At 45.6% G+C, this 15,848-nt stretch overlaps 1 protein-coding gene across 1 annotated transcript; it reads right to left on the reverse strand.

Moving 5' to 3' along the window:
* Positions 1-1,343: 1,343 nt before the first annotated feature.
* On the reverse strand, positions 1,344-14,740 carry LOC129675059 (5-hydroxytryptamine receptor 5B). The gene is made up of 2 exons (XM_055605132.1): positions 13,964-14,740; positions 1,344-1,679 (listed from the first exon to the last, which is right to left on the reverse strand). The coding sequence occupies exons 1-2, from the start codon at positions 14,738-14,740 to the stop codon at positions 1,344-1,346; spliced, it is 1,113 nt and encodes a 370-aa protein (XP_055461107.1).
* Positions 14,741-15,848: the final 1,108 nt, after the last annotated feature.

Below are 15,848 nucleotides of genomic sequence, written 5' to 3' on the forward strand. Positions count from 1 at the left end.
AGCTTCTCACTGTTGTTCTTCCCTGTGATAAAAGAAACTTTAAAACAGGCCACATGGGGAGCTCTAAGGGGTCCTGCTCTCTGGATTGTCCCCAGAAATGCCCATTTAAGTATCTAAAGAGTGAAGTACGGAGCTTGAGAGATGGCTCAGCAGTTACAAGCACTTGTTGATCTTGCAGAGGACCAGAGTTAAGTTCTTAGCATTCACATGGGGCAGCTTAGAACTACCTGTAACTCCACCTTCAGAGGATCTGATACCCTCTTCTGGTCCCTGCAGACGCCAGCATACACACACACACACACACACACACACACACACACACACACACACAATCAGTAAAAATAAACATAAATCTTAAAAAACTTTAAAGAGTAATATAAGTACCTCGGACTAAAATGGACTAAAATGTTAAATTAAAAAAAAAAAGCTTCACATGATAATATGCATGCCTTTAATCCCAGCTGGCACTTGGGAGGCAGAGGCAGGTGGATCTCTGTGCATTAGGGGCCCAGCCTGGTCTACATAATGGGTCCCAGTCCAGACAGGGCTACACCGGAGACCCTGTCTCAAAATATAACAACAAAAACAAAACAGAAAAACCATTAAAACACAATACTAGACCATCAGACCTCTTTGAGAGTCTGATTGGTCTGTATGAATTACTGAACACTGTTTTTCTATTTTGAAAGCAAAGGTATTATTTATTTTGTGTGCACATGGGGGAGGGGTGGTCTGACACATATCTGGAGGTCAAAGACAAGTTGTAGTAGTTTTCTTTCTTCCATTGTGTGTGTCTCGAGGATCAAAAGCAGGCCACCTGGCTCAGCAGCAGGTGCCTCTGTCTAGTGAGCATCTTGAAGACACCTGCATGGAACACTCTGTAACCAAGCTTCAGGTGAGGCTCCTCTGTTCCCAAACTGAGAACCACTGAATTACATGAGGCTAAGAAAGGCCAAACTCCTCCTCCAGTGGAGAATGCGTAGAGGAGAAGCTATGTCAAGGAGACAGTCTCAGAGAGACCCTTCCCGAAGGACAAAGTAGTGAATAAAGCAAACACAAAATCAACTGTGTCACGTGTCAAGTCTAGCAAATTATCAGTAACAACTAAAACACATCCCAAAAAGGTTTGACCTACTATAAAATGTACAATTCACTGGTAATGTCTGTCATGTCCTTCTGCAGAAGGCATGGACATGTGTGGCGAACAGTTGCCACCCTTCATGAGAACTTTTGAACATTCCAGTCCCGGCGGTACAACACTGTCGTTAGTGTGGTGTGGTGGAGCGAGAATTACAGATCCCCTCGCTCTTCCCAGGTCTTCCCTTCTGTCCCCCCAGCCCTTCTTATCTCTGCTTAGTGAAGAGGCTCTTGAAGGCATTGTTGTAGTTCTTATTAAAGGCGGTGTAAATTAAGGGGTTGAAGAAAGAATTTGAATACCCGAGCCACAGGAATATGCTTTTCCAGATGGGTGGCAGGCTGCAGGCGCAGAGTGGGCTGATGAGCTCCGTCAGGAAGAAGGGGATCCAACACAGCACGAACACGCCAATCAGGATCCCCACCATCATGGCTGCCCGCTTCTCCTTCTGCTCCCGCCACGAGTCTCCGCTGGTCTGGAAGATCACTGTCGCCCTGCGACGAGCTGTGAAGACCATCTCAGCCTCCGGAGGGGCCTCCTTTGCCTTGGAATAAAGGAGATATGGGATTTAAACAACAGAACAAGGGGAAAAGCTGAACTGGAAAAAAAAAAAAAAATCAGCAATTCTCAGTCTGTCAGCGAAGTGAAGTCAGAAGGCTCGGGTGTCCTTCAAAGACAGAAGCCAGGGACTACAGGGACTCACAGCTGGAGGGAACAGGCACCCACAAGCAGGAACCAGTGTACCGGGACAGAAAATAGCAAATGTGACTGGCTAGGTGCTTAAAGCTCAGCATGGACATACCTGAGTGCTAAAAGCTCCAGATGTGGCTGGGGAGATAATGATGTGTTTGCTCTGCAAGATGAAGGCCTAAGAACCCAACAGAAATTCCATGCGCTTGTAATGGGGAGTTCCCGGGAGATGGAGACAGGAGGAGGTGGAGACAGGAGGAGCTCTGTGGCTCACTGTCCATCCAGTCTAGCCAAACTGGTGAGCTCTAGGGTCAGTGAGAGACCGTGGTTCAAAAGACAAGCTGAAGAGGGATGGGGAGATGGCTCAGCAGTTCAGACCACTAGCTGTACAGCTGTGAGGACTGTACTTTAGATCCCTGTGTCCTATATGTACCTGCAACATCAGAGCTGAGGGGGTAGAGACACAAGCATTGCTGAGCTTGCTGGCTTCCAGCCTCACTGAGAAGATAGGAGCCCTAGGTTCAGATGTCCTCACATCTACTGTCCTCATCTTGCTTCTGCACACAGGCATAGGTACACATACTCTCACACAGACACAAATACATACATAATTTTAAGAAGCAGGGTGCAATGTGACTGAGGAAGATGCCTAACATCGACCTTTGGCCTCCACACATACATGGACACACACATACACACAACTCCACAGGAGAACTCACTCAGGGAAGGAGACAGGAAGTGAAACACACACTTCTATAATTTGGTACCTTCAGGAGCTCTTCCCTGTGCTGGAAACAAGTAGTGTGAGGGGATCATTTTGGGCTTCCTGTAGGTGACAGGAAGACCTGTTTTGAAACCCATAAGATCATTTTATTGTTCCAAACAAAGCTTAGTGTCAGGAGAGATTAATTTACCATAGTCTAATCTACCTTAGAGAAGATAAGCATTAAACTCAGACACTTTAGGCTTACAGTCCCACCTGAAGAGATGAGACCAGCAAGCATGAGTAAAGTTTACCGCCCAGGGCACCGACCCCAAAACAAGTTTCTGTGGGATCTGGAGTTTGAACTTAGATCCTCATGCTTGCATGATGTTCTTTGCTTTTCTGTTCCTGTGCTAAAACATTCTGACCAAAAGCAACGTGAGGAAGACAGGATTTATTTAGCTTACACTTCCAGGTTAAGTGCCAATCCCTAAGGAAAGTCAGGGTAGGAACTGAAGCAGAAACCATGGAATAACGAGGCTTATTGCCACAGCCCAGGCCCACTTGCCTGGGGATGGTGTCGCCCACATGGTCTAGGACTTCCAACATCAATCACCAACCATGACAACATCTCACAGGAATGACCACAGACCAGTGAGACTGAAGCATGTCTTTATATGAGGTCCCCTCTTCTCAGGTGACTCTAGGTTTGTGTCAGTTGACAAAAACATAACCAGCACATACAGCAAGCACTTTGCCCACTTGGCCATCTCCCCAATCCCTGATTATCCTCTTCATGACTGTGGGATCTGTAATGATGTCCTCTTTTTCATTGAAATTAATTACTGCCATTTTTCCTTAGCTTGTCTAGAATTTTACTGTTTAATTGATCACTTTTTTAAAATAGCTTTTGGATTTATTGATTGATCTCCATTGAGTTCTAGCTTTTTTAAAATTTCTATTCTGACTCTTACTTCAGAACTTATTCCTTCCATCTTGCTTCCTAAGGTAGAAATTTACATAAGCAATACTGAAGGAGAACCACAAACTTGAAGGATTAACACCACTTAACTTCAAAACATACTAAAGGGGCTAGATCTACGGCTCAGGAGTTAAGAGAGCTTTAGACTGTTCCAGAAGTCTGGAGTTCAGTTAGCAGCACCCATGTCAAAACATCCCAATTACAGGGGATCTGGTGGCCCATGCTGGCCTCTGCGCTTACCTGCACTCACATACAAATAGTCAAATGGAGACTTGTTATACACGTAAATAAAAATAAGTCTTAAAAAAAAAATCATACTAGAAAGCTTTAGTAACCAAGAGCTTGTTATGTTGGCAGAAGAATCAAGGGAACATGGAGAGCCCAATAATGAAATAGCCTACGTATATAGTGTATGTATGATGATTCAATTGCCAACTGATGTAATCCGCAATCGCTTGGGAAGAACATCTCAGTGAGGGATTATGTATACAATGTTGGCCTTTGCGCATGTCTGTGAGTGATTGTCTTTATTACATTAAGTGACATGGGAAGACCCATCACACTTCAGGCAGTACCATTCCCTAGGGTTGAGTCCTGGGCTGTGTAAGAGTAGAGAAAGTGAGCTAAGCGGTAGTAAGCATGTAGTCATTCATTCCTCTCTGCTCTTGGCTACAGATGTGATGTAACTAGCCATTTCAAGTTCCTGTTGTCCTGGTTTCCCCACGATGATGTACTAGAACCCAGAAGTGGGAGGTAAAATAAACTCTTTCTCCCTGAAGCTGTTTTTTTTTTTTGTTGTTGTTGTTTTTGTTTTGTTTTGTTTTTGTCAGAGTATTTTATCACAGCAATAGAAACAAACTTGGAACATATAGATAGCTGATCTTTGACAAGACAGCAAAGGTAATATGGATAAAAAATATTTTCAACAAGTGGGGCTACAACAACTAAACACCCTCTACACCTTCTCAAAAACAAAATATATCATAGAGCAAATATAAATTTCTAGGAAATACTGTAGAGGAAAATCTAGATATGTTTGGATTTATAATGACTTTTTAGATATAATGCCACCAGTACAACCATTAAGGGAAGAATTGGTGTGCCACAAATTAATACTTTAAAATTCTCTGATCTCTAAAACATGGTCAAGAGGAAGAAAAGACAATCCACAGTCCTAGGGAAATAATTCCAGGAAAACAAGCAGCAGCAACAACAGGTCAACAAATAAAAGGCCATTATCTGAAATATGCAAGTAGACAAAGATTCTTTCTTTCTTCCTTCCTTCCTTCCTTCCTTCCTTCCTTCCTTCCTTCCTTCCTTTCTTTCTTTCTTTCTTGTTTTTGTTTTTTAAGACACAGTTTCTCTGTGTAGCTTGCCTGTCTTGGACTCATTTTGTAGACCAGGCTGGCCTTGAACTCACAGAGATCCACCTGCCCCTGCCTCCCTGAGTGCTGGGATTATAGGTGTGCACCACCGTGCTCAGCCACAAAGATTCTGAAAAGTCATCAGTGTGAACTGGGCTAAGTAGATGGTTCAATGAGTAAAGCACTTTCCCTACATGTGTGGACCCAAGTGCATATTCCCTAGAACTCACATAAATGCCAGGTAGGAGAGTTAACTATCCTGTGCCCATGGGGACTCACAGAGACTAAACCACCAACCAAAAAACATTCATGGGCTAGACCTAGGCCCTTTACATACATGTAACAGATGTGCAACTTGGTTATCATGTGGGTTATTGACTTGGTCGACATTTGGAGCGGGAGCTGTCTCTGACTCTCTTGCCTGCCTTTGGGTCCCTTTCCCCTAGCCTGGCTGCCTTGTCCTGCCGTAACTTGATGTGCCAGGACAGGTTGGTACCCATGGAGAGCACCTCCCCATCTCTGAGGAGAAGGGGAGGAGAAAATGTGGAAAAGAGTATGGGGATGGAACTGAGAGGAGGGGGGCTGTAATCAGATGTAAAGTTAATTAATTAATTAAGTAAACAATTAATTAGTTAGTTAGTTAGTTAGTTAGTTAGTTAGTTAGTTAGTTAATGGAAAAAATAAATACCAGATAGGTATAGAGAACTGCCTGTAATCCAAGCTCAGGAAAAAATAGAGCAACCAGCTGAGGGCTAGAGAGATACCTCAGTGGTTCAGAGAACTTACTGCTCCTCCAGAGGACCAGATTTTGTTTCCATCACCCACATCAGGTGGTTCACTGAAATTCTGGTTCCAGGGCATCTATCACCCTCTGCTGGCACCCTTGGGCACTGCTTATATGTGTATACCCAACACATATAATTTAAAATAATAATAATAAAAAGATGAGCCAAAAAGCAAGCTCTGAGTTCATCGAGAGACCCTGTCTCAATACATAAGATAGAGAGGGGGAAGGAGAGATTGCTCAGTGGTTAAGAACATTGTCTGCTCTTCCAAAGGACCTGGGTTCGATTCCCAGCACCCACATGGTAGCTCAGTTCCATAACTCCAGTTCCAAAGGGTTTGATGCCCTCACGCCAATTCACATAAAATAAAGTTAAATGACATTTTTAAAAGATGGAGAAAGATTAAGGAAGATACCTCCATATGCACCTACACACACATTTATGCTTACACACATGCAAACATACATACACACACATGCAGAAAAAAAAAGAAAGTAAAACAACCTATTTAAAAATAGATCAAAAAAAACTTTAACAGACACATCACTTAAAAATTTTTATAACTACTTATCTTGGGCTGACAAGATGGCAAGTGGGCAAAGATACTTGATGCCAAGCCCAAATATGGTAGTTTGAATGGAAATGGCCCCCACAGGCCTATAGGAAATGGCATTATTGGAGGTTTGGCCTTGTTGAGGAAGTGTGTCAGTGGGGGTGGGCTTCGAAGTTTCAGAAGCTCAAGCCAGACCCAGTGTCATTTTCCCTTTCTGCTGCCTGCTGATCCAGATGTAAAACTCTCAGCTACCTCTCCAGTACCATGTCTGCCTGTGTGCCGTCATGCTTCCTGCCATGAAGATAATGGACTAAATCTCTGAACCTGTAAGCCAGCCCCAATTAAATGTTTTTCTTTAAAAAAACAAAACAAAACTGGCATAGTCATTTTGTCACTTCATAGCAATAGATACCCTAACTCATACACCACGGATCTGAATTTGATGACCAAGGCCCACATGGTTTTAAGTGAGAGTGGACCATAGAAAGTTTTTCTTTGGTCTACATGTATGTACACCATGAACAAACAAACAAACCAACAAACAAACAAATATAGTAGTTTTAAATTTTTATAAGAAAAATATACATGTCATAAAACATGAAAATATGTTCCACCTCATGTGTTATCCAATAAATACAAATCAAAAGAGCAATGAGATGCCATTACATATCTATTAGAATGGCTCTAGAGTAGAGCTAGCATAGTTCAGTCTGTAGAGTGCTTGCACTGGCTGCACTAAGCCATTTGTTTCACTGTAGCATATAAGACCTGAGGAGGTGAAGGCTAGATCAGTTGTCCTCAACTATAGAGTAGCTTTGAGGTCCTCTTGAAATACTTGAGACCCTGTCCCAAAAATGAAATAATGGAGCACAAATGGTAGGGACCCAGGCAAGTGGAGAACACATCCCTTATCAAAGAAGCTTCTTTTCTTTTTGCACCAGTAAGAGACCATTATTAAAAGCTACAACTAGTCAAAACACAAATAAATAATTTACCATGTGATGCACAGCTCCATTTGAGAGATCTGCAGCACAACTCCTGCACCTAAGGCCCAGAAACATTGAAGAAAAGAGGGTGGAAAGATTGTGAGAGCCAGAGGACCAGAAAACCTGCTGAGAGGTTGTTGCCTTTTGGCTACGACAGCAAAGCTGTACCCACAAAATGTCAACAACATGGCTGCCTAAACAATACCTGAACAATTCCAACAATAGTTGGTATGCCAACATGGACTGAGGAAACCCCATCCACAGGTGAAGAGCTACAAGCAATTAACAATGCTGAGAGAGGAAGAAGTAGTCTTGCCCAGGAATGAGCCTCTGATTGGTTATCTAATCCAAGTGGTCAGACCTAGAAACATACACACAATCAACAATGAATGGACTCAGAAGGTTGAATCTAGACGTTCGTTTGTTTACAGGTAAATGTAACAACAACAGTTAAAGAAGAGGAGGCCAGGTGAATTTGGAAGAGGAGGGACATGGGAAGAATAGGAGGAGGGAAGGGAATACTGTATGGTTTTTCTTTTGAGGCCTCATTTTTCCAGGCTGGCCTCAAACTCACTCATACTGTGTAATTGCTATGGTAAATGAATTCCTTATAAATAATGTAATAATTCTGCTTTGCCTATATTAAAAAACAAACTCTAAATGTGTTTGTATCATAAATTAGTTACGAGACTGGGGAGATGACTCAATGGGTAAAACACTTGCCACACAGGTTCAGATTCCTAGCACCCACATAAATGCTGGTCAGGCATGACAGCCCACCTACAATCCCAGCAAGAAAAATGGAGATAGAGCAAGCTGGCTAGCTAGGTTGACTAAAACAGCAAGCTCTGGGGGCAGTGAGAGAGCTGCCTCACGATATAAAGGAGAGCAATCAACCAAGAACCCATACCAACGTCTGGCTTCCACATTCACAGGTTCCATGTGTATGTGCACCCACACTTGAAAGCTGCATGTACACAACCGTGCACACAAACATACACAGACAGGACAATAATTGGCTACATTTCTGCACATTCTCTTTCCTCTCCCTCTCTCTCTCTCTCTCTGTGTGTGTGTGCATATCTATCTACTATCTATCACACGCACACATACTCCTGTTTACCTCTTAAATTACTAGTCCTCAAAGAACATACCTACAATTCTCTGAACTCAGTCATTATTCCCTGTATTAAGACCTTATTTCCCCCTTTTGTAACAATTTGGGTGACTATGTGTGTAATATCTGAAATAGGGGAAGGAACGATATCTTCTTAGTACAGGAACTACCTAGCTCCAGCACCTGCTCCCTGGCAGTACCCAGGAAATAGAGGCTTAACCAATGGCATAGTGTTACAGCGAAATGGCTGGCGTCTGCCTCTATCTTCCTTCTTGGCAGATGCAGAGGTGCCAAGCTGCCAAGCAATAACTGGTTCCTGCTCTTCCCCCAAACCTAGCTGGAAGCAACTATCAGGACCACTATGGACTTACGGTGCTGGATGCGGCTCTCTGCACATCTACATGTCCATCTGCTCTCACTTGGAGTAGCATCACTAAAGATAAAGACTAAAGAGTGTCGGGTGGCCTGGCTTTCTAGTCAGAATTCTTCTCAGGCCTACTTTCAGCTTCTGTTTCCTGCTCCCTTTTCCCAAGGTCCCTACCTCTGTTTGAAAAAAAAAAAATAAACAAAAACCAAAACCACATCAAATGAGTCTAAACATAGATGCATAAACCACATCAAATGAGTCTAAACATAGATGCATAAACCACATCAAATAAGTCTAAACATAGATGCATAAAAGACTTTTTCCTCTGGCAGTGTGCACTACAGCACCCTTTCCACATGTCACCTAAAGAGGCTATGAAGGGGCAAATAGTTCAGCAGTAAAAAAGTCTCTGGCGTGCTAGGGGGATAGTACAGTTGGTAAAATGCTCGCCTTGCCAGTGGAAGGACCTTGAGCCCAAGCCCCAAAATGTCATGTCATGAAAGAAGTAGCCATTTCTAAACAAAGATGTCAGACCAAGGCTTGAAACATCCAGGGATTTCTCTCCTTTGCAGTACCCAAACTCCAAGTTTGAAAAGCTTCATCCCAAAATATCCGCCACCATAGACAGAGGATGCCTATCATGTCTGACAACCCCAAACAGAAAATTTTCTCAACTGCTTCCCATGTGTAGAAGAAATGAGGGCATTTTTCTTTGTAAAAATAAAAGCAGAACACAGTTGGCTTGACACAAATAAACCATCCTGTCAGTGCAGAAAAACACACACACATACACACACACACATACACACACACACACACACACACACAATTTGCCTGAACTCTTAGATAAGGTACACTTGTTACAATTCTAATATTTAGGTGGGTTTTGTTGTTGAGGGTGAGAGTTGGTAGCTCTTCAAGGGCTAAAGATCCAGGGTTAATGCTCAGAAGGGGAAAATGTAAGCACATTAATTGAGGTTAAGTTAGTTACATTTTTGTTTAAGCTAAAATTTCATCTGGTTCTGGAAAGGAGAGATAGTACTAGTTTGGTCAGTAAGGCATAGGATACTGTGTATCTTGGTTTTATTTCCACTATTGTGATAAAACACCCTGACCAAAAACAAACAAAACAAAATAAACAACAACACCAAAGCCTTCGGAGAGAGAGCGATGTAGTAATGATTCCAGGTTCCAGTCTATCACAGTCCAGAAGTCACAGTGGCACGAGCCTGAAGTGACTAGTCACATCATATCCACAGTCCAGAGCAGAGAGGGAGATGCTTCAGGCCCGCCTGCTGGCTTTCCTCTCTTACACAGTTTAGGAAGCCCTGTCTAGGGAATGGGGCCAGCAAAGGCAGACTGGGTCTTCGCACAGCAATTAACTCAATTAATACAATCCCTCACAGACATGCCGATAGGTCCGCCTAATTCAGACAGTTTCTTGGTTAAGACTCTCTTCCTACGTTATTCTAGTTTGTATCTAGTTGACAGTTAAAAACTAAGCATCAGCCAGTTGTGGTGGTGCACAACTTTAATCCTAGCTCTTGGCAGACAGAAACAAGCAGATCTCCATGAGTTCAAGGCCAGCCTGATCTATATAGAGAATTCCAGGACAGCCAGGGCTAGATAGAGAGACACTGTCTAAAAACTAAGTAAGTTACTTACTAACTAACTAACCACCTAACCAACCACCATTTGGTATTAAATATTCTTCTGGTTTCTCTGACCAAATATCTTACAAAAAGCAACTTAATGGAGGAAGGGTCTACTTTTGCCTATGGTTCTCAAGCACAGTCCATCATGGTAGGGAAGCCATGATGACAAGAGGGGGAGGTGTCTGCCAACACTGCATCCTCAGCCAGGAAGCAGAACATGGGAGGAAAGCAGAGCTGGGAGATTAAGGCCCACTCCTGGGGAGGCTCTGGCTCTTAAAAACTTCACAACCTTCCCAAAACAGCATCCCCAGCTGGGAGCCAAGGGTTCAAACATAGGAGCCTATGGGGAACATTTCCCGTTCAAAGCACAACAGAGATAATATTATGCATTTTACAAGCTGAGGCCCAGAGTGGAGAAGGGTTTTCCCCAGAGCCTACCACTAAAGAGTAACTCGGAGAAATCAGGCAACAGGACAGGAGCCTACCACGGACGGCCTCTGAAAGACTCTACCCAGCAAGGTATCAAAGCAGATGCTGAGACTCATAGCCAAACTTTGGGCAGAGTGCAGGGAATCTTAGGAAAGAAGGGGAAAGACCTGAAGTGGACAGGAGCTCCACAAGGAGAGCAACAGAACCAAAAATTCTGGGGACAGGAGTCTTTTTTGAGGCTGATACTCCAACCAAAGACCATGCATGGAGATAACCTAGAACCCCTGCACAGATGTAGCCTATGGCAGCTCAGTCTCCAAGTGGGTTCTCTAGTAATGGGAACAGGAACTGTCTCTGACATGAACTCAGTGGCTGACTCTTTGATCACCTCCCCCTGAGGGGTGGGGGCAGCCTTACCAGGCCACAGAGGAAGACAGTGCAGCCAGTCCTTATGAGACCTGATAGGTTAGGGTCAGAGGGAAGGGGAGGAGGATCTCCCCTATCAGTGGACTGGGGGAGGGCCAAGGGAGGAGAAGAAGGAGGGAGGGTGGGATAGGAGGGGATGAGAGAGGGGGCTACAGCTGGGATACAGAGTGAATAAACTGTAATTTATTTAAAAAATAAATATTTTTTTTAATTTTAAAAAAGAGTAACTCAGTGCAATGCTGGCCCTGCCTTCTGGAATTCTTTCTCTCCATCACTGGCTACTTCTGACTGGCCAGCCAGCTGTCCTTTCACCTCTTCATATCACCTGTCTAAACGGGATGTGTCCTAAGTGATTAGTAAGGGCTGAACGGGATGGAGAAATAGCTCAGCAGTTAAGAGCACTGGCTGTTCTTCCAGAGAACCCGGTTTCAATTCTCAGCACCCACATGGCTGTCTATAACTCCAGTTCCAGGGGATCAGACACTTTCACACAAACATACATTCATGCAAAACACCAATACACTTAATAATAAGTAAATAACTTTAAATAAAAAAAAGAATAGTAAGGACTGGGGATGGTGTCATATGGTGGCGTGCCTGCCTAGCATGGACGAAGTTCTGGGTTTTATCTCCAGTGATGCAAAAGCAAACCAAATAAATAAATAAGTACTGTTTCTTCTGTCAAAATAAAGAGTCAAGTCACGCATGGTACGTCTTTCAGGCATCCATTCCATGGTGGTTTTCCTAGGAGCATAACTGGATTGATTACAGCTATTAAAAAAAAGCCAGCCCTACCCCTGCAACCAGACAGAAAAGCTATAATCACCCCAGGCATTTCCGAGGGACCTTTCAAAGAACATCATTAATTCTGAATAAAGTTCTCCTTTCCAACACCTTCCAATTATAGACTTGACATTCCTGTTTTGTGTTAAAAAAAAATTTCTCTGTCATTTAATTAAATGAAAATGAATCTACTTTTAAAAGCTCATGTACTTCTGTAGTAGCTAGCACCTGGGCTGACTTGGAAAAGTAAAATAAACAACAACCTTTCCTATTTCTTTCATTTTGACATGTTTCCTGGGCCACACATTGTATCTGTGAGTCTGTGCACATAGGTATGTGTGTCCAGTCCAGACTTCTGTGCCATTAAGTGTCTTTCTCAATTGCTCTTCATCATATTTTTTGAGACAGGGTCTCTCTTTGAACCTGCAGCTTGCTGATGCAGCTAAATTGATGGGCTGTTGAAACATTCTTTCCTCAGTCAGCTCTGCCACTCGTCAGGACTATGTAGGTAGTATTTTTGCATTTTTTAGTTCATGGACCTCACCAGGGGCCTTATATAATAGGACCTACGGCTGGGTGTATGACTCAGTTGGTAGAACCGTTGCCCAACATGCATAAAGCAGTAAGTTTTATTCCCAGAACAACATAGACCAGGCATGATGGTACTGCTTCTAATTCCAGTACTTTTAAGGTACAGGGAGAGGAATCAGAAGTTCAAGGTCATCCCTCGCTACTCAAGGAAGTTCCAGGCCAGCTTGTAATACCTGAGACCCTGCCTTAAATTTTAAATTAAAGTAAAAGTAGTAACTAACTCGTTTTAACAGAAAAATGAGGCACACAGGTATTAAGTAACGAATGTCTGGAATTGGAACCACGACCCAATTTCTCACTCCCAAACCTCCAGGAACAGCTCTGGGATTGGGATAAACAACAGGACTGATAATGGAGGTTTTTTTAAACATACACACACACACACACACACACACACACACATACATACACACACACACACACACACACACACACACACACGGGGAGGGGGAGAAAGGGAGGAGGAATGGGGAGGGAGAGAGAGAGCAAGAAGAGGGAGGGAGAGAGAGAGAGTGAGGAGAGTAGCAATACACACATCCAGTCAGAGAGAGAGACTGGGAAGTGGCTTCTAGCATTTCAGAGCATGGACACTGGTGGGTGTGTGCGTGGAGCTTGGAGTGTCAACAAAGCGTGAACACTACAGTAGTTTCTTTACTTATATCAAAGTAAATGACATCCAACCACAGTCAGGACAGTCTGGCCTTGCAGGGATCAAAAGTTGGCAGCACCAAGCCTGATGTGGGCAGAGCCACTCCAGAATCCAAGGTGTGGTCCACGTGAGGACATGGACTCAGAGAAAGAACTCAGGCTGCGAGGCCTGGTGGAAAGCGCCTTTTCCAAATGAGCCAGCTTGCTTGCCTGAGCCCAGCTAATCAGACAGGCTCCATCACTACCGAGAAAGACAGGCTGGAGCTGGAGCTGAGTTGGTACACTGAGCTGTCTCTCACACAGGAAACTCTGAGTCCCATCCTTTTCCTCTCCCTCCATTGCTTACGCAGAGACTGGTGACGCATGCCTATAATCCTCCACTTGGTTGGCGGAGTCCAAGGCTGTCCTTAGCTACATAAAGAGTTGGATTTCAGTCTGGGCCTCATGAGACCCTGTCTCAATACACTCGCACAAGCGCGCGCAAGCACGCTCATGCGCGCGCGCGCGCACACACACACACACACACATACACACACTTTTGAGGTTTGGAGGCTCCAGCACTAGTCCTAATGTGCAAGTGAAGAAACCATTTTCTCAGGTGCACATCCCACAGGTGGTTCGCTAGAAGCACAAGCGATAAGGCACCCCACGTGTTCTTCGAAAGCTATCCAAACTCTGTAGATTCTTCCCTTTTCTAAATGTCTTTTTTCCGGGATCCCCCATCCCCAAACCCGCCACCAGTCCCTTACCTGCATGGGGACGGGCAAGGGCACCACAGCTCGGCGTCTGCGGCCAAACCGAAACTTGGCAGCTTTGTAAATCTTCCAGTAGACGAAGAGCACCACCGCCAGGGGAAGGTAGAAGGCTCCGCAGGTGGAGAAGACGGCGTAGGAGGGCTCCTGGCTCACCTGGCAACGCTGCAGCCGAGCGTCGTAGGCTTCTCCCCAGCCAAAGAGCAGCGGGGCGAGCGCGATGAGCGCCGACAGCGCCCAGGTGACCGCGATCATGAGCGCAGAAGCGCGGCGCCGCGTGCGCAGCGTGTACTGCAGGTGGCGCGTGATGGTCCAGTAGCGGTCCAGGGCGATGGCCGCCACGTTCCAGATGCTGGCCGTGCAGCACAACACGTCGAAGGAGATCCACACGTGGCACAGACTCCTGCCCAGGTGCCAACGTCGCCCGGCCGACAGCTCGCTCACCAGGCTCAGCGGCATCACCAGCGCCGCTACCAGGACGTCCGAGACGGCTGTCGAGGCCACCAAGTTATGGGGCACGCGGTGAAAGGCGCGGACGCGCAGGATAGTCACCAAAACTAGAAGGTTCCATAAGAAAGTGGCAGCGATCAGCAACACCAATAAAGTGACCACCAGCACGGTGAAGACAGAGAAAGGCGGCTCGCGGCCAGGCAAGGTGAGCCCTCCTGGGGTGGACCCCACGCCCCTGTAGGAACTTGGGCCGTCACTGCCGCTCTCGGGTCCGGGAGGAAAGGCGATGCCAGGGGTGGCGCCTGAGAGGTTAGAGACTTCCATTGCTCCAGGGCTTGGGCTCTCAGGCAGGAGAAGTGCGGTGTGGCCGAACGGACTGGGGTAGGTGGCGAAGTGGGAGGGGCACTGAGTGTCCTGCAACGCAGAAAGAAGTGTAAATCGCGCCACCCTGGTCTTTTTTCCAAACTGCAGCCTTCTTTTGGCGCTTCTTTTGGTTTTCATGGACTCTTTTCCAGTTGAGGGAGAAAAAAAAAAATGAGCAGGACCCCTTAGTCCAGCTTTGCCCAGAGCATCGGTCTCTCTCAGTCTCCTGGCGGTCTTCACAGTAGGCGGCTGCAGAGGGCTGGAAACCGGTGCCTGCGGACAGGGATAGCTCAAACAGACCTTCCCTGGATGGTGGCTGGAACCAACGGCCCCCTGGTGTGGGCTGAAATGGGCGGAGAAGGTTTGAAGCCGCCACCAATAGGAGCTGAGGCTGTAGCTGAAAGCTGCCCCAGCGGTCTGCCGCCTCAGTGGGGCGGGGAGAACTGTAGCATCCGATGCCTTAGGGAAAGTTGCTAACATCCTGTCGGGATTCCGTAGCTACCACCTCCGCAGATCCCTCCTGCGGACTTGGTGGCTCTGTGACACACTGGAGCCATTGGGGTTCCAGCCAAAGGCGTTGTGGTTTCCCGGGACCCCGATTCTACCTGTGGCCGGAGCAACCGTCTCAAATACTGGAGTGCGTGAAATAGAAAGCCCAGCTCGGCCCCAGCTTCTTGGTGCCCAGCTCATAGGGAGGGCTCCTTGGGCCCTGAAATTTTCCCCTAGCTTTTCGCTAAAAGCTGTAGGCTGAAGCTGTTCCGCAGAGCTCTGGAAGAGAGACAGTTTCCAACCTGCTTGCCACCCCGGCTTCCGGTGCTTCCCTCCTTTTTGTTCGGTTTCTTGTAGCTCTATTACCCTCTCCCAAGTTTAAGCCTGAGCTTTCGTTGTTGAAACTTTTTTGTTTCTTATGGTGCTGGGGATGAACCCAGAAGCCTTGCCCACGAATGGCAGGCGCCAGCAGCTAGTCTCATCTACCCTCGGATAAACAACAACAAAAAAGCACCTCCACCACCAACACCACGTGTGTGTGTGTGTGTGTGTGTGTGTGTGTGTGTGTGTGTGTGTGTGT

Source organism: Psammomys obesus, unplaced genomic scaffold (genome assembly GCF_907164565.1).
Source record: "Psammomys obesus unplaced genomic scaffold, mPsaObe1.curated_primary_1811, whole genome shotgun sequence".
NCBI lineage: Eukaryota > Metazoa > Chordata > Mammalia > Rodentia > Muridae > Psammomys > Psammomys obesus.